Here is a 19771-nt window from a genome sequence, read left to right as displayed (position 1 = left end):
ATGTGCCCCAAAACTCAGGACAGCAGTGTCTTAATACACTGAAGCTGGACATGGGTCAAAGCCCTGGCCTATGCTGAATCAAACTGTTCTTTAAACCATCTGTTTTGTGCTAATATAAAACTCTTTGGTTGAAAGTACAAAGCTGCCTGAGGTCTTTAAAGGTGCTTAAAGTTTTAAAGGTGCTTAAAATGAGCTATCTTCACTTGCAGCTAACAAAACTTCCTGAGCTTTCATTCTCAGTGTCTATGCCATGACAAAAACTACAAGGGAAAATACTTGGTTTTTCTAACTGGGTGCCCGACACCATTTAAGTCTGTGGCTAAGATTAAAAGTCTAAAGTGAATCACATAGTTCAACAGTCACAGGAAAATGTGTGCAAGTCCTGCAATAAAGCCTTTTGGCTATTTTATTTTATTCTACAAATAAAGACAACTGTCCATCATTAAATGGAAAAAAATAATAGTTTGAGTTGTATATAGCATGAAACAGTAGTTCCCTTCACAAAAACATTTCTAATTCATTAGTTTATTACAAAATACCCACTCACAAAAAAACACAAGCACAATCTTTATACTTGTGAAATGAGTTGATATTTCATATACAAAATAATTTCCACATAATTCCATATAATTTTATTTTATATAGAAATAGGTCATTATTACAACAGCTGTACAATACACTACTTTTTATTTAATAATTACATAAAATCTTTCTTAGAAACATATCAACGGAAAACATACAAAAAAAGCGAAAAGTGCATTTTCTTTTGTTTTTTTTCCTCCAAAGGAAAATTTAATCCTAAATGTTATAATGAAAGAGATATGTAATAGTCTGCAGCATCCCAAGTCAGTGGGCCAAAACACAGTGCATATTTCTCAGAGACTTGGAGTGGGTGAGTTTAGGTTGAAGAAGGATTCATGTTGTACTACCGGAGAATTGCATGATTGTGCTTACAATTTGAGTTCTCCTTTGCAATCACAATTCATGTAGGAAACAGTCCAGTGTGGGTTGTGGGTTTGTTTTTTTTTTTGGTTGTTTTGTTTTTAGTAATGAAGAACAGTTAGGGTAAGCTGCATAATACTTTTCAGATTCTAAATCAAGGGTTATGAGCTGTAGACCATCTTCACCAATGGCTGGGCTTTTTCCTCCATTGGATGTGCTAATTTGGCCACAAGAATAAAGAAACAAACTTCTCTTTACAGAAAGTGCCTAGTTTTCTCATCTGTGCAGTTGTGCAAAATAATAACAATAATCATAATAAAAATAATCTCTTGTTCTCTCCTCGATAGACCTTTGATGCAGTGCTTTTCATACACAAAAGAAGAACTGAAACAGTGAAGGCCAAGTACCTCATGAGTCTGTTGACAGTCTTTTGCAATTGCCAGATGGCTTCCAGGGTGACAGGGCGGGACTGACGGCCTCTTCCCGTGCTCCCAGAGGTGATGGAGGCTGCACAGGATAGTGCTCCTTGTGACTCTGCTCTGTCAGTACATCCTGTGCTCTCGACACAGCGCAAACGGAAGCCAGCGTGCCGGGAATGCGCTGTCCGTGGCAGTCTGCACTCTGGGCGTACTTCTGTCACAGAGCTTGGAAAGAAATGCTTGTGCAAAAGCCAGAACAGTAAGTACAAAGTCATTCTCTTCTGCCTCATGTGCCCATTGGTTAAAGCTAATCGTGCATTGATTGTGCTGGTGGGACTCTATCGCAGTGGCTGTGGTAAATTTGATGATTCTGATAAACTATTCCTCCTTCTTGATGTTAGCTGCTGTTGCTGTTGTTGCTGCTGTTGTGTCTGATGATACCCCATATTTCCTTGCTGTGGCGAGTAAGATGGCAGGAGCAAAGAATCGGGTTGTTCATTGTGCAAAGAACTTGGTGTTTGCACCTACAGATAAAACAAAATTTATCGTGCGGTTTGATTCTTTCACGCGTTAATGCTCTTTGTCCTCAGCTTACAGGATGCTTAAAAATACTACTGGTTTGCTGGCTTCTATTTCTGGAGCTGTTTGGCATGAGATTAGCTTAACTAATGCTAGAAGGAGTGGACATAAATTGCAACAAAGAACATTGAAATGGTTTTCTCACAGTAATGCACTGCCTGGGATGTGCAGGTTATCCTGAAGAGCCTGTTTGGGAACCGTGTGGGTGAACATGTCAGAAATGACAGGGATGGGTGGCAGAAATGAAACAGCATTTTCTAATGTGCCTCATGCTGTCCCTTCTAGCCCTTCCTTTTCCTGAGCTTACAGTTGGGTGTGACCTTGCAGTGTTGAAGCTGATGTGAATTTTGCAGATGCTTTATTGGAAACAGTATCTGCCAGACTTTTTTCATTAATTCTCAGGCTATGATAAGGATTTCATTTCAATAACAAGAGTTTAATAATTTGAGGTTGGTTATACTCTTTGGGTGATGCCAGTGGATATGTGACCAGGTTTCAAAGACTTGGTTCAGCTCCTGTTGAACTAATACAGACACACCTCATTTCCTCCCTTTATTTTAGTATGTGTTGAATTAGGTCAAAAATAAGTATTTTTTCATATTCGAATCACCTGGTTCTTCCAGGCAACGTGCTCCACTTTATCTTCTTTGCCTTGTGGAGTTGAGAAAACAAGTTAGTTTCCTGAAGGGATCCAGATATCTGATCCAGATCTATTTTATGTTGATGCTGGTAATTAAAAATCATCTTTTGACTTGTAAACTAAGCAAATTTTCTACTGAATAAAGAGAACAGAACAAATCCTAAGGCACTGATTTTCTCCAGCTGGAAATAAACTTTAAATATATCCAAGATAATCTGATTATGCTTTAAATGTACAGAATTAGTAATTTTCTTTTAAATATTCTGATTGTTCCCACTGCTCCCTTGCTGTACTAGTACCAGCCACCGTAGCAGTGTGTCACAGGTCAGAATCTCTTAAATGGCCATTTCTGCCAGGATCAGGCTCCAGCAGAAACCTGGGCCCCATTTGCACAGCCCACTCACCTTGTTCCTCTGTGTGCACACTTTACACATCATCCTCTTTGTCCTACCTGCAGGTAGCGTTGCTGCTGATGCTGTTGGTGCTGGAGTTGCATAGGTGGCAAAGAGGATGGCTGGGAAGGAGGGGTAGTGGTGAACCCTTGGTTTAACACTGCTTGTCCCATCAGTACGATTGGAGAGCTGCTGCTGGAAGTCTGCACTTCCAAACTTTGAAACATTTGTTGGGTTTGAGAATACCTATGGAAGAAAGAAGCAAAACAATCAAGAACAAAGTGTTGGAAACAAAGGTCTTCTCTTAGAAGGGGGATGGCAATCCCTAGTCTTCCTAAATCATAGAATCACAGCATGCTGACCTTAAAGACTGTCTAGTGCCAACCTGCCTCCCATGGGCAGGGACATCTTCCACTAGATCAGGCTGCTCAGAGCCCCATCCACCAATCTGGCTTTGAACACTTCCAGGCATAGGGCACCCACCACTTCTCTGGGCAACCTGTTTCAGTGCCTCACCACCCTCACAGTAAAGAATTTCTTCCTAATATCTAATCCAAACCTGCCCTCTTTCAGTTTAAATTCACTAACTTTTTTCCTATTCCTATATGTTCTTGTAAAAAGTCCCTCCCCTTCTCTCTTGTAGCCCCTTTTAGATAGTGGAAGGCTGCTGTAAGGTCTCCCTGTGCCTTCTCTTCTTCAGCCTAAACCCCCCAGATAATTCCCAATAAATTATTCCAGTGCATGGGACCTGCTAATATGAACAACAGCATTACTGGCAGCACTGCTTTCCCTTACTCTGTGCATGAGCTGGGCTTGGAGGGAAGAATACATCTCACCTCAAAATCCAGATCACATTTTAGATTCATTAAGAATTCTGGTTTATGCACATCTTGTCTTCAGCCACAGCATTCACATCCCCGGCTCATTAAACCAAATGGCCTTTGATTCTGTTTTAATATGCTGAGCCCTGAACTGCAGCAAGAGAGAAGCCAATGCACCGCCTGTCCTGCTGCCTGTGCTCCCCTGGGGGGGTGGTGATCTCCTGCAGACACAAGGCTAGGGTTGATTACTTCCTAAGCTGCTCATACGCATATTGCCACTTATCAGCAGTTCCCATCACCATGAGCCCTGCTCTAGGAACAGAAGAAGCCTCTAGAAAACCTCTGGAATGAGGGATGTGACAGAACCAAAATACTCATCTTCTCTTGCCATTCTGCTTCTGCAAAGCAAAACTTAAATATGTGTTGTTTTGTGGAAGGCTGTGGGCAAAACCACAATGGAACTATTGCCAACCCAGCCTGATTCTGTTTATCCTGTAAAGGGTGATGAGATCATAGTGTGGCTTGTGTTCACTCAACAGCTGTTCAACATTAGGGTTTAGTTAGAAATGCTACAGTCTGGGTACTTGTATGAGGATGGGAGCTCCTATAAAGGGGTCCCATGAGTCAAGTCTACATGAACTGGGAGATGCATCTTTGCAAATAAGGCCTCTTTTATTCAGAGGCTTAAAGCAGAGCTACAATATTTACATTTGACAAATTAACTCAAGATAATTTTAAACAACAATAATGATGTCTAAAAAAAAAACAAGTACTGAATACGTACATTCCTGAGATAACATTAGAAGAGTACTGTTTTGTAAAAAGAATTATTTTTAAAGGAATGATGTGCAAACAGTTGGTTATTATTTTATCAGTTCACTATTAAGTACAGTGACAAAAAACAGCGTAACAAAGGGTATATTTTGACCAGTGTGTTCTGCCTCCTTCATCTAAGTTTTGAGGAGATAAAACAACTGAGCTGATGCTTTCTATTTTCACCAATCATTTAACTGAGCCAGTGCTGACTTTCTCACATTTACCTTTGGTGGGTCAGAAGTTCTAGTGCTGAAGCAGGCAGCATGTGAGGGACAACAATTCCCCCAGCCATGGCTTGTTAAAATGCCACTGGCACTTTGTGTTTCTCTCTGTCACTCTTCCTGATATGACCAGGCAGGATAAGGCCGACCCAGATGCTGGAAGGCAGGCTCAGCACAGTAACACATTCCCAATATTTATAACTACTTAATCATCTTACAAAAGAAGGCTACTTCCCCTCAAAAGCAACTTTAATGTTTTATCTTCAACAAGGCACGTACTTGGCCTGGGATCCCGCCATGCTGAGGTCTGAAGGGTGTCTTGCATTACAGGACCCAGGCATCATGGGCTGAATAGGCTGGCTAAGCAACAATCTGGCACACGAGGGAAAAAAAAAAAGACATTGCTGGAAGACAAGGACCATACAACTCCCACAGTGTGCAAAGAGAAGCGGCATTTTCACGGGCACGGCACCGGGCTGAGGAGTGTGAGGAGCTCTGATCCAGCTGCCGGCTGTGGCAGGCGCGTCCTGGGCACCGCGAGGCGGAGGCTGGGGCAGCGCCTGCCCTCTGGGGTGGTATAGGTACTGGACATCCACCTCATAAATCACATTTTTTACCATTATTATCTGCTAGGTATATGGATGCTTGAATAATATTTTACAACTTCGATTTAATTCACCTTGTGCTCTTCAAAGCCAGCAGCAAGGCATCAGTTTTCATAACGCTATTGGGTGACACAGCTACAGTTTGGGAATTTTAATCCACCCGTGCATTCCTGCAGTCCCAAAGCCGGGGTGCGCCGCGCCCGCTGTTCCCTTGGGGCGGAGCTGTACGCCCAGCCCTCAGCCCCCGAGCGCGGAGCCGGCCCGTACCTGAGCTGCTGGTCGTGGCTGCAGCCGGCGGGCGCGGGGGTGCCGCCGCGGGACAGGCCGCCAGGGGGCGCCGCGGGGCCGCCGCCGCCGCCTGAGGCGAACGGCGCGGGCGCGGGTGCGGGTGCGGGGCGGGGCGGGGCGCGGCCGCCGCCCGGCGCCAGCTCCGCGCTCCGCGCCGCCTTCGGGCCCTGCAAGAGAAGAGGAGAGAGCGGGGAGACAGCCCGGCTGCGGCACCAGTGCCTGGCGCTGCCGCCAGCCGGCTCCTGCCACCGTACGCGAAACGACTGTCATGGCCACAGCTGCCCCGGGCCCGCTCCTGCCGGCCCGCAAACCTAAACGACCCCCCCAGTTACGGCAGGAGCAAAGTGAAGTGTGAGGAGCTGCCGCCGACCCCCGTCATAGCAAGAGATTAAAGAATAAAAAAAAGTGTTGTTTTTCCCCCCGCCCCCCCATTTCACAGAATGACAGGCCAGGTCAGGTTGGAAAGGACCACAGTGGGACATCTGGTCAGGCCTCCATCCGCCAGCAGGGCCATCCCAGAGCACAGGCACAGGATCGTGTCCACAGGCACAGGATCGTGTCCAGACCGTGATTGAGAATCTCCAGCGAGGGAGACTCCACACCCTCTAGGGGCAACCTGTTCCAGTGCTCGGTCACTTGCACAGTGACAAAGAAGTTCTTCCTTGTATTCTGACGAAACTTTCTGGGCATCAGTTTCTGCCCCTTGCCCTGTATTTGCTATACACTCTCTACTTTATTAGAGTCATTATAACACAGGAATGAAGGAGGTGAAATGCTACAGCTGTGGGCTCAGAAGACAATAATGGAAATATGCTTGCTACGCAATTGGGAAGCAGAGGAACTCAGTTTTCTGTGAAGGGAGGTACAACAGGTGGGTGGAAGAGCAAACACTGGAAATGTTGAGAAACCAGCAGTATGAACAAAAAATACAGTGCCAAACCTAATAGCTTTCACAGATCTCAGTTACTGCTCAGGCTGAACTTTATTTTGCTCTGCAGGAACCTGTTAACGTTGACAGCCTGAGGGTCTCAGAAGAATCTCAATGTATTCTGTGTGCCACCACAGCAGACAGGCTTTGTTGTGTTGGTGGTGTTCGACTGGGCTCAGGGAGCAAGTATTCTGAGAGGTCTCACTATTTCAAGTTTCCAGTGGGATCAGTCAGGTTTCTTTCAGGACCACCTGAAGACCAGTAAGTCACTGACACGTTTTGCATGCCTCCCTCCTCCATTTTCAATCTGAAACAGCTGCTCAAGTAACCCTCCTGGCTGCGATATTAAAAACAGGCTTTAAGGTAAGGTAAACACTGTAGGGAAACCCTTTTTATAGGCTGCCCTTTTACAGAAGCATAGGAAAGGGAAGGCAAAGGCATAGTTACAGGACTGACACGATTTTACTCGCTTGCTTAAGAACAGCTCAGTGTCTCCTGTCCATCTAAATGCTTCTCTGTTCAAAGAAATGATTACCTGGCTCGATATCACGCTTGCTTCTCTCAGTGACTGCTGGTTCGGCGTTTGTGAAGATGTGATTTGCCCTTGAAGTTGAGAACTGGGGACAAGCTGCTGCTGAGAAAGGGTCCCTGACCTCTGCTGTAGCTGTTGTGGGTCCAGCTGCTGAGTGTTGCTAAAGCTCAGGGACACTGTTGGCTGCTGTAAGATCATCTGGAAAAGAAGAAGGGAGGATTTATTTACATAGCCCAGATGTTTTGAATAATGAATGTGACAGAAGTAAATCCAAAAGTATATTCTAAAATAAAGTTATCACATTTCTGGAATCACAGCACGTTTACTGTTAGTTGGAAATCACCTATCATTCCTGCATTAACAGCTCTATTGTCTCTAGTTCCTTGGTTTCTTGTTCTGCAAGTGCACCCATTACTTGTGAAATGTGTCTACAAGGTGCAAGTCCTCTCTCCATGGGGCAGGCACAACCCTCTTAAGAGCAGTTCCCAGTACATTCACTGTGTTCTGGGGCATCCTGACCAAAGAGAAGAGAGTAACTCCATGTCTTTTCAATCCTTTCAACAAAATCCACCTGCCTTTCAGACAGAACTATCTTTTAATTTGTCTCTGGAAATTCCCAACAGTTTACACCCAGCTGAGTTGTCAAATGTTTTTAATGAGGCCACAGTCAGGCCAGAGCTCTCCAAGCTGAATGGCCGTGTCCTTATCACTGACAGGATGTGTAAACAGACAGTCACTGTCATTTATCTGATTTCCCATCAGGTAACTGTCACCTGGTGTTCTTCCTAACTGTGCCATGCATTCCACTTGTGCAAAAGAGCTAGCACCTCCTCTCTTAGTGTTTCTGTAAATGATGTCCTCTCTACTTTTGTATTTCAAGATGAAGCTTTCTTCTTTAAAAGTTACAGGACTTGGGAATTTTTGCTCTTCTAGGGGCTATTTTTTTATTACAGCTGTAAAGAGGGAAAAGTAATATTTTAAAACAATATGTTATTAATGCCACAAGCTCTCTTTGCAGTATTTCAGACCTAGCCTTTCTGCCACCAAGGGCTGTATGGAGATACACATCCCACACTGTTGACAGAATTTTTGGATCTGATTCTGATTCCACACCACTGTTGCATGTATGGAACTTCATTAATTTAAGTGGAGCTACTTAAGTTTTAAATGAAATCAGAATCACAATTATTCTCTTTATTATTCATCCATCAGTCTCATGCCTAGCAGTACATCTGAGGTATGCCCAGTAATTAGTACACCTTTGTGCAGCTTATTGCTGTATTAACAATTCCCTAAACTATCATGTCTCCTCTCATTTTTCCTGGAAAAAGCCCATAGCTTTTCCAAAGGCCCAGCATAATGTATTGCTTTTCTTTGCAAAAGTATGGCTTGATCCATCATGGTTGTACTTATTTACCTAGCTTTAAAAACACAGCTTATTTAAATATGATAAATTTTTAATTAATTTATGCATGCCAAGATTTTACCTAGGAAAAAAGGGACAGACAAAGCTTACATTAATCATCTGGGAGAAGGGGACGATTAAGGAAAAGCAACATCTTGTTTCAGGTGCTGTAGGCTAACCACATCTCAGAGATGTCTGATAGGAATAAATGGGTCAAGTGACAGGGTTGGGGCTGCTGCTTGCAGCGGGTCTGAAACTAGCTCTGAGTGTTGTCTTTTAAAAACACTGCTCACTGAGTATGGAGCCATTACATATCAGAAAGACAGATGGTCTTGCAACTTCTGCCAAGTAAATAGGCCTTATTATGAATAAATCAAAGACAAATATAATGAAAATTCATTTAAAATTCATTTTCTTGTTTATTTTCTGTACATAGAAGCTAAGTTTTGGACATGTTTAGTACATGAACTCCCTTGATTAGCCCTAGCCATGAGGCAGGTCGCCACTGATATAAAATTTGATATAAAACTAAGAATGGGCAAAGCAAGTGGTGCATGTGAAAAAAGTGATGGGAAGGGCTTGTGAGCCCACTGGTACTGGACAGATCACTGCAAATTAAGACATTTAGGAGGATTAGCTTAGTGTTCTCCTTGTACATGGCACACAGCACTGGAGAAACACTCAGCTCACCCAATGCAAATTCAACATCTATCAAGGTGAATGTCAGGTGGGGTGTGAACTTGCAGCAGACTACTTATTTAGCAGGAACTTCCCTGTGTGCTTACTTTACTTCCAGGTGAAGGCCAAGGAGTTTATCCTCCAAAGAAAGCAGAGTAACCTACTTTGCAATTATCAGAGTGTGCCACTGGGTAGGAACGTGCACAGTTAATGGTTGGCAGCTAACACACCATAAATTCAGAACCAAGTTTATCCCAGAAGGCCAATTTCATTTGTTCATGTGTTTGTACCCTGAGAGGGCTCTGAGTGCTTCATACCTGGGGACCCTCTGTTGCCATTATAATGGCCAAAGCAGCATTGTTACCCTCTGGACATAAAAGACCTGGAAAAAAGCTTAGAGCAGGAAGCAATGGTGGTTGTGTCCCTGCAGAACTGAAAACTCAAGAGTTAACCTGACAGAGGATCAAAGCATGACATTTCCACTTGTTAGTTAAACCTAAAAGCTTAACTTGTACAAAATTAATGGTGGTTTTTCGCAATGTGCCTCTTTTGTGATAGTCTTGTCAGAATTCCCCCAAAACGCTGAAATACAGCAGCTTTAAATAACAAGAAAAACCTTTTCACAAAAAATGAAATCTTTCCCTAAGTAGATAAATTAGCAGCCCCCTAACTGTATTGCTGCTAATGATATGTCTCGTTGGTGATTTTGTGGACTGCAAGGTCAGTGAAGCATCTTACAAACATTTTTTAATTGGCCAGATTGTTAACATACACAGCAAAGCAGCAAGGGAGAGGAGGGACCCTCTGACACTGCTGCCCCCTCATTCCAAGATAGAAGAGCCCTACAGCTAATGGCTGAACCACACTGACAAGGCATCCTGAGGAAAACATCTTTTTGACTCTACCTGTCCTGTGGATAATCAGGGGATTATAGCTTTTGGGCTCATCATTACAGGCATCAAGACTCTTTCTTTATGTAAAATATATAAAGATGAGAAGCACAGCACTGGGAAGCTGAGATTCATGACTTCGAAGAGAGCCTGCTTTGCAAATGATGGGTGGCTGTGGATGGTCTTGATTGTAGTTCTTGCAAGCTCTTCTGGTTCAGCCTTTCTGCCTTCCTCTTGCATCTGTGAATCATTAGCTAGACTGTTCAAACTGGAGCAGACACAGCATCCTTCAGACTTCTGAGGTTACTCTTCCTGCTCTTGTCCTTCGTTGTCAGGAGAAGCAGTAACAGGGATCTAATGGGGTTTTGAACACTTTTATTCAGGGCCTGCAACCCTCCCGATAGTTTCATCTTTCTCTGCACAAGGCTCCTGCAAACAGTTTCTAATGCAGACTACTGTGCTCAACATCTGTCTGTCTGGGAAAGCATTTCTTAGTGGACTGCTGTACTCAGTTTTGAAGATCTCTGAAGGAAATGGAAATCGAGCTTAATTCTCCATGGAGCTACCTGTACATTTCTATGTGGAAGGGAGTGAACCGGTGGGGATGATATGCTAATAAATCAGCTAATAGGGGAAAAGCAGGAAGCACTTCCCCCTTTTCAAACAGCCTACATCACTCCCCCACACTTACAGCTCTATTATGCAGTGTATTAAAGACACCAGAAATGTGCTTGATAGTAGCCAGTTTGTTACAATGCATTTTAGCTTTGATAGTAGACACAGATCAATGTCTGACATCCAGCTCCCTGAATGATGAAATCTGTGCAGCAAAGCACGTGGTTGGATTTCTGATTTAACAGTTTACTCCTCGCTGCTTGTGAGTCACAAAAGAGCTGCATGCAAAAGTGTGCAGCTTTCTTTCAAATTACCCCTAGCCAAGTAAGAGAAAAATTATTCCTCATGTCAATCTATCCTTGCAACAGCACAGTAATTTCTTTGTGTGTTTTTTGTTTTTTTTTTACCTAGAGAAAGTTGGAGAAGAAAAAGGTCCTGGCCAGGAGTCAGTGTAACCACTTGCATCTCATCACCTTGTCTGATTGCTCTGAGGAGACCAAAAGGCACACAAAATACAGAGGATGTGTTCTCCATCCAGCATTGCTGGATGATCCCTGTCCAGCATTGCCATTTAAGGCAAATATGCAGCCCCCTGCATTTCCAAGCTCTTTCCATTCTCCCTGCCTCTCAGTACTGCATCTGTAAACTGGAAATTGGTAGGTACTGACAGAAAAGAACTTGTAATGGTCTGAAAATACTTGGTCCAACCTGGTGCAGTCTTCATGCGAGAGGGCATCACCCAGATGATGTAAGTCAGAGCTACAAACTGGTAACGGGGGGGGGGGGGGGGGGGCAATACAGATCAACTCACCATTAATTTACCCTCTGGGCTTCTGCCTGAGCTCCCTCTGAGTGTATGTGAGAATCTGTCCCATGGTCTTTGTGCTGTTAAATGCATCCTAATGCATATAGGAAATAGCTTTCTAAAACCAGAATCTGTTTCTTGCATATAAGAATGTGCTCTGAAATTCTGTTTTTGCCTGAATGACGAAAAAAAAGAGTGTGTATGATTATTGAAGACATCACCAGGAGAGAGTAATGGTTGTCACCCAATTAAAAAGAGAGAAAGTGAGAATATAATGTCTCTTGATATTCATAATAACAATAATAGCTTTCAGACATATGACATGATTCTGAACTGAACACCTGTTAATTGCATAGAGAATTTTTCTTCCCATTAATCAAAGTCAGCAGAGAACCAACAGAAGAAACACACTGAAGCTAAACCCGGTCTCCCTGTGTGATTGTATGGCACCAGAACAGGGAGTTCTGGGTTTGGAACCCACAGCTGCTGTGTCATCTTACAGCAGTGCACATGCAGCAACTTAGGTGGCAAAGTTTCTAATTTGGCTTTGCTGATCCCTTAATTACCTAAACATACGATCGCAATTTGTTAATGTGTGAAACTGCATTTCACAGATGCTGATCATGGGTGAGAGTCTATTTCAGTGTGGAAGTTGCAAGCAAAATTCTCACTGACTTCAGTAGGTCCCGTCCTGTTTGTAAAATACTCTTGAGATGTTTGTTTCCTTGACAAAGCTTGTCTTCTAAAATAATCTTGTTAGTATAGTACTCACCAAGTCCCCAGTGCCACATTTCTAGCAAGGATCATTTAACCTGGCATTTATATTTAAATTATGAGGAATATAGTAGTAATCACCCACATTCAGAAAACTCCATAAAACTGGATGATTTGTCCACTTGTTGTTAAAGGAAACCTGTGATCTACTAAACTTCACTTACTATTATTTCTGAGGTTTGGTAGACGGAAGGGGTACAAAGCACATACTGTATCAGAGAATTCTACCTCTGTGTAGGAGGTGTCAAAGGCAGAAGCAGAGCAGGCTCAGTCAGCTTCACCCTAAAGGCTTAAGCCTGTCTGGTGAAGAAAAAATTCAGATACCTCCAAGGTGTGAACAAATTAACATTAGCAGAATTTCAGGGGTTTTAAGGTGACAAGGAAGTCTGAACTTGAACACTCTTTCTACTACAGCTCCTCAGTCTGAAGACTTGGTAGATAAAGTAATAAAATGCAATTGTAAATGACCCTAATTATTCTTCTCCTCCTCCTAAGGCTGAGGTATTCCTTCCTTCTCTTCTTCCAGAGAGCTCTTAAACCTTTCTTAACAGAGGTTACTCAAAAGGCTTTTAGAAGGCAACATCCGTCTACAATTCAGATGAGCTACTTTCTACTTGTCCAGATATCCTGGACTCTGGAACAATTTTAAATTTGCCAAGCCTATCAACAGAGAGAGGATGCTTGACTCTGTCCCTTCCAGCAGTAACGCACCTGTACGCTGGAGTCTTGGACCAGGCAGAGCTGCTCCTGGATCTTCTGGAGCTCCTCCTGCTGCCAGCGGATGTTGGCCTGCAGGATCCGTGTCCGCTGCTCCAGCTGGTCCTTGATGGTCTGGAACATGCTGAATTGTGCTGAGAACTGGGGGGAGGAAATAAAAAAAGAGGGGAGGGGGGGAAAATCAGTCATTCTAATACAAACAGCCTCAGTAGAACACTGTTCTGTAAGGAGTTACTGGTCTCTTCATTGTAAAGCACAGCTAAAAAATAAAAATGTCTTTGTAATATACTAACATGCAGACAGAGACATCTTGTCTATTTTCAGGGTTATGCACATATATTAAATTTCCTCGGCTAGAATGATCTGCTTACAGTTGACCATGTTCTGCTGTAAGGACTGTTTTTGGGAATATGCTACTTTAATATATCAAGAGCATCTTAACTGGATGGCAAATGAATGCATTATTTTCATTAGCTTGTAGTTTGGAGCCCTTAGTGTGGCATAACAGCATAATCCAGATGTGTTTTACTAATGCTTTCCTTTTTCAGATCAGAAATAGCAGTTCTGCAATGCTTTGTTCTGCTGATGACTTACTAAGGCATCACACAATAGACCAAAATAAACATTTTCTAGATTTGTACAGCTGAGTAGCACTTAAATGACAAGAAATACTCATTAAGTTATTTTTATATGTGATATAAAATGAATAGCTCAACTCAGTGGAAGAAAGGCTGTTCTAAATAATAGTAAAAAATGGAGATCGTTAATCAAGGTCAAGAAGCAGGTGCACCTCCAATAGCAGCAATACTGGCACAAACTGAAATAATCAAGAGTTGTGGAGAGGACTAACAGCAATAAATCCCTAATATTTGGTGCTTTCAGGTACAATTCAAAGTTCACCAAAGTTAATTATTACTTTAATAGGCTTTGGAATAATTGCTTTTGATAAGCTCATATTCTAAAAGTAAAAAACAGTCTTTGAAAAAAAGAACAAAACCCTTCAAAAATCTTTTTAAGTTTTTATGTAATCAAGGCATCCAAGATCTTCTTGAAAACATGCAGGGCTGTGAGTGTACAGGCAAAAAAAAATAATTGCTGTGACTGGAAAATGCTGCCCTGCCCTATATTTGTTCCAGTGGCTCTGTGCTAGTGGGTGAGCTGATGCTCGCTGCTGGAGCCTTCCTGCTCCATGGTGCACTGGCTTACATTGTTTCTGGCTTTTTAGTAGGGGAAAAAAGATAACAAGACAGGAATTAAGGAGTGCTCTGCTGCTAGCAGCACTGTACACTTCCTTAGATGAAATTTCTGGCTACTTGGAGAAGGCTAAATGTGACAGAATAGATTTGTATCAGCTAACTAGCACATCTTAAATCAGTTAAGTATGTGAAAGTACCTTTACCTTCCCTCTAGCAAAGCTGACATCTCCAAGTAAATGGCCTTTGGCAGAGAAAGAGCGAGAACTTCAGGAAGTTTATTTCCATTTATCAGGCAGAGGGAGGCTTTCCCACACAGCCTGGGAGGTCACTGCACAGAGTGATGGCCAGGTGGGGGTCAGTCTCTCAGCCAGCCCTGCTTAGGGGCAAGGAGGGCTGCTGAGGTGGTACTTGCAGCTGCTGGTGACAGAGCCCCTTGGCTGCCAGAGGCATCTGTGAGCACTCACTGCTTGCACAGTCTGCCCAAGGCGGGGAAGGGAGCCCTTGGCCCTGCTGTGACTCATGGTGCTCGTGCCTGCAAACAGCAGTGCCATCATCTGCAACCCACTCCTCCCCAGAGCAGAAACATGGTGTCAAACCTCCCAAAGGGAAGTCTGTGTTACTTGGAATTGGGGTTACAGAAGCCAGATCAGGGTCTCCTTTTTTCTTTCTTATCCATGTATAAAGAATTAACCTGAGGAATGGCTGAGCAGAGACCTCAGATGTTTGGGAATAAGAACAAGTGACTCAAAGGGGAATCCACTGCTGTTCGTTGCAGCCCAGCCTTTTGGTTCCGAAGAGTCTCAGGTATCCTGGTTTAAGGAGTGGAATGATGCTGTGAGCAACACATCATGGAGGAGATACAGCAAATTCCTGCTTTAACCTGGCCTGTACAGAAGGATCTTTTAAAAAGACAAGTCTTGTTATCTAATTATATGAACTCTTTTAGAGAGGACTGCTTTTAAGTTTTTAAAAGGATCCTTATTAGAAAAGGAATTAAAAACAGTTTTAGCAAAGAGCTTCATTTTAACTGCCTGTCTTCGTGATGGCAGACTTTTGATTAATATGCAAATTCCTTGATGACCCTTTGAGAAAGGAACCTGATTTTCTTCAATTGATCAATGTAAGGAATTTTAAACTAAGTAATTTCACAATCACTTTATACTTCAAAAAGAAATAAAATCAATTTTCAGGTCTTAGTTTTAAATTTGAATTTGCTTTGCGAAGTTGCATACAAGAATGTATTGCTGTTGATTTTAAATTATTATTCCTTAATTTTTTTTGTGCAGGTTCTTATATTTAGCATATTCATCTTATATTGTCTTTTTGTTCTCTCTTTTACATGCTTTCTGTATTAAAATACTTAACATCAACAATTAGCTGGTATACTGGAGTGAAAGCTGTTATGGAAGACAAGGAAATTTCTCTTTTGCTTTTTTCCTTTTCCCACTCTAACCCCCAAATTGTTGATAACTCTAACCATGATCTCTGTGCTTACAGAGCTCCTATTGTTTTTGTACAATGAGACACTAACAGCAATTCAACTGCTCCAGAGAGTATTTATCTCAAGATCATTAACCTCTCTACTAATTAAGGGAGAAATCTCTACTTGTATAATAAATTAAAAGAGCTTAACTCAAAACCTTTCACAGAAAACACTGCTCAGGTTTAACTCTGCCATTGGCATCCGATGAAGTTGCTCTTCATCTCACTTAGGTATTTACAAATCCACAGAATTCTTAGATAAGTGCATGTAATACACAGAAAACTGTCATCTTCCTAGATACAAACACGGGAAACTAAACCTGTGAGATCTCTATAGTTGCACCAGTTTAATCAAGGTTTGTTAATGCAGGCAAAAAAAGCCCTCAAAACAAACAAGCAAAAACCACAGCAGTAATTTTAGTCTGGTTTCTTAAAAAAAGAGTAAAATAAAGTGATGCATTTGGGATCATGTCAGCATATGTTCTGGTAGAGAAGGGCTTGATGCACTAGTGCTGGGTACGGTCCAGGGAAGTTCTACAGACCAGGGAGAGGGGCTGGCACTTCCATGCTGTGATTCCTCTCCTCCACCATGCCCAAGGAGAGGTGTTTTTCTCCACTGAGTGCTACCCCACGGTGCCAGGGTTACTCCCTCTCTCTAGGTGCTGGGGGGCTGCAGCCAGGAGCAGGGACCTGTGGCCCCTGTGTCTGTCAGGACGGTTCCTCATTTCTAATGTGTTGAACAAAAAGATGGATCTCCCAAGACAATCTGTTCCTACAAGTGTCATGACAATAGGTAGCTAGGTAAAGAAAAGAGACCCTATTTGCTTTGTAGCTGAGTTTCCTTTAAAACTTTCTTTTCTGCCTGTCTTCCAGCTTTCTTTCAATTCTTCTGGCCCAAGAGATGAGCCATGTTTCTTGCTGGAGACATTCAACAGAGTTGAGAGAGTGTCAAAAATACCAGATTGCTGTAACTTCATGAAGGCTTTAGCTGAGCAAAGGAGAGAAGGATCCACTCATCCCTTGCTCCTGTGGGAAAGGCTGGCTCCATGCACCAGTCCTGCAAGGCACAGCCCCTGGGAAACTGGATTTCATTAATTTTGCAGCTCACCGAACGACTTGTTCTTTCTTCCTTCATCTGAATAACACCTGCTCAATCCCAAACGGATTATTAGTGTTAATTATTATTCAGTCATCAACATCCGCTGTGTTGCAGGGGATTTTAATTTATGACAATGAGGAAGGCAAACAAACAAATATTCTAATTGGGAGCACTTGGTTTAAAGTAAACCATTTACATTCAGGTGACATCTAGGGTGACACTGTGCTGTCTGTTCATTCACACAAGCAAGGCACAAGCTAAAATCGCATTTCAGTGGAGACAAAACCATCACAGCCTTTGCTGGAAATAAAACTACTCAAAGTTTAAGCAGATGGTGCCCGAGGCAGCAGCTAGCTGCTCACTGCAGACACAGTTGTGGCCACTTATAATGTTTTCCCTGCTGCTGCCACCCTGTAGCCAAATGTTAGCCACAAGGATACCCAGGGCCTTCCAGCTCCTGCCATCAGTCACCATCAGCTAAGGACAAGTGGCAGAAAGGCAGAAGGGACAAACCTGTGCAGCTCCTCCTGGCAGCGGGGCACCTGGCCACACCTTTTCTACAAGCTATGGGCTTGTGTTTTGCCACTAAACTGCACAACTGGAAATGGTCAGCTAGGAAGCCAAGAAAGTGTTCCTGGTAGGATGCACATGTACCTGGTTTTGTTCCTCACTCACCTAGTGCTGCAGGCACCTTTGTCTTTTGAATAATTAATTATATTGCTGTAGGCTGACATGTTAATTATTTTAAAGTGGGACGTACAGTGTAGTATCATAACATTCATAACAGTTTATGAAAATCACACGTGTGTGGAGACTTGGTACTCTCTACAGGAGTTTTTCTATGGAGTGTGAACATCAGCAGCCTGAGCTGCAATGTCCTGGTGTTATTTCCCTGCTCCAGGTCAAGCTTCATCCTGAGCTTCGCCAGGAGCACTGCTGTGACTGCTGCCAGAGGGCTGCCTGTGTAGACAGAGTCAGCCCTCTTCCTTTCACTAAGATTTCAGTGGCCAAAGAGGCTTAATCAGTGACTGGATGGCGCTCTAATTTGTCAGAAAAAAAAGAAATGTAGCTGGTGTGCCAGAAAGAGCCTTTTACTGGGAAGGGACAAGGCAGTAGGGGTCTTGGTAAACAACTGGAAAGCTTCTCTTCACAAAGAGCTTTGATGGAGAAGAAAGGGAGGTAGAAAAAAGTCAAACAAAACACACAGAGACTTATAATACATAAACTAATTGATGTTTGAAAATGCATTAATGAATAACGGGGAAAAGTATCTGCAAAAGAAAATGAATGTTCAGAGCAGATAATTGATATGCTGTTTATTCGCTGCATGCTAGCGTGGAGTCATGAAGAGAATATTAAACATGGAAGATAAATGAGAATTTGTTATTTTAAAGCCAGGATCCTCAGGACTTTATATGCTTTATGTGCTACAGAAATAAACTCTGGGGTCTTGTGAGTGAGTATGTGGTATCAATGGTAGAAGCAGTCTAGGTCCAGCAATACTCTGTCATTCCTAAAATCAGAGGATGATGGGGTGTATCATCAGAGCAGAACCACAGGAGAAAAACAATGTGCTGGGAACATGGTATGCAAATCTGTTCTTCAAATTCCACTGCAAATGTAACCCTGAGGTGATGTTTTGGGCCATCACCCACTTTTTTAATAGACTGGAGGAATATGAAATTTGTCTTCAGTGGCATCCTCACCATTACTGGCACACTCACAAAATGGGTGTTGTTGAATTTGCATGTCCTATACTGCTAGTTAGTTCTGCATCAGCACAGCCAAACAGGTGTTTTTAGCAGGACTGGATGTCTCTGTTAGTTTTTGGTTTTAATTCTCATTGTGAATTTGATCTTGAAGGGACCTGGTGCTGTAGAAGTGAAGTTGGAAATTCTTCTTCCATCTGGTTTTTGTCCTCTCATGAAACAGATGTGTGCACACCTGAACCTACATGCACCTGGGCTTCTGAACACCTGCATGCAGTTATATGTTTAAACATACAAGTGTAAAATTCATATTACTTTTCCCACAGTATTTTAAGTGGTTGAGAGTTTGGATTTGGGGATTTTAGTTACTAGAGAGGTAACTTAAAAGCCCCAAAATGAGAAAGTATCAGGAGATAAGCAAGTGACCTATTCCACTTCCAAATCCCCAACTAACCTGTGCCAGAGGTGCAGGCTGATTTTGCAGAGTTGCTTGAGGCAGCAACTGCTGTGGGAGAAGCTCACATGGAAGCTGAGAAGGCAAAGAAACCTAGGTTAAAAACAAAACAAACCAAAACTTTATTTAGAAGTTTGGCTTCTTTAAATTTTAGGTTTCTTCTAATGCCGTGGCTTCTGTGTAAGTTGTTTTTAATTGCTAAGCTGCGTATGTGGCACATGCTGTTACACCCTCTGCCTGTTTCCATGATTCCTTGTGAAGTTACCTGAAGAGCAGTAGGCTGGCTGAGTCTGTGCACAGATAAATCCTGCTGTGCGCTCGGTGCTCTCGGTAAGGGAGTGTTGGACTCTGTAATCAGCTTTGTTGGTGTAGCTGCAAGAAAAGCACCAGTGAGATCTCTCATGCTGGAAATCAACCCTGTTTGAAGGGGGTAATACAACAAGACCTGGGTAGAAATTGTAATGGCCTGGCTAAATTCTAGTGGGAGTCAGGGCTGTTCTTGTTGACTTCAATGGCAATAAAATCAAGCTGATAAGGAGGGTCTGGGCAAAGATAAAAGTAAATGAGACAGATTATGATTCTATGCTCCAATGAGCACTGCAAAAGGACCCATGAACTGTTCTAAACCAGCTGGAACCCCCTTTGTATGGGCCAAATAACTGTAAATTTAGGTTAGCTCATTGGCTTTTTTTCCAGACCAGGAAGCAGAAAGAGTATACCCAAGTCAACACTGGAGCATCCTAAATCTTGGCCAGAGGTGAGTC

At 42.8% G+C, this 19771-nt stretch overlaps 1 protein-coding gene across 1 annotated transcript in view; it reads right to left on the bottom strand.

Annotated features, from left to right (window-relative positions):
- Nucleotides 1–423: 423 nt before the first annotated feature.
- Nucleotides 424–19771, bottom strand: part of NPAS2 (neuronal PAS domain protein 2) — a 53585-nt gene continuing 34237 nt past the window's right edge. The window contains exons 13-20 of the mRNA XM_058825219.1: nt 19273–19379; nt 19008–19100; nt 13062–13208; nt 7187–7381; nt 5703–5890; nt 5110–5202; nt 3032–3218; nt 424–1885 (exon numbers count right to left, since the gene is read on the bottom strand). Of these exons, the coding sequence (XP_058681202.1) occupies nt 1700–1885; nt 3032–3218; nt 5110–5202; nt 5703–5890; nt 7187–7381; nt 13062–13208; nt 19008–19100; nt 19273–19379 (1196 nt within the window). The 3' untranslated portion in view covers nt 424–1699. The remainder of the gene's footprint in view (nt 1886–3031; nt 3219–5109; nt 5203–5702; nt 5891–7186; nt 7382–13061; nt 13209–19007; nt 19101–19272; nt 19380–19771) is intronic.

This window comes from Ammospiza caudacuta, chromosome 2, assembly GCF_027887145.1.
Source record: "Ammospiza caudacuta isolate bAmmCau1 chromosome 2, bAmmCau1.pri, whole genome shotgun sequence".
Lineage (NCBI taxonomy): Eukaryota > Metazoa > Chordata > Aves > Passeriformes > Passerellidae > Ammospiza > Ammospiza caudacuta.
Note: the sequence above shows the minus strand (reverse complement) of the source record. Positions and strands in the feature narration are given on the sequence as shown.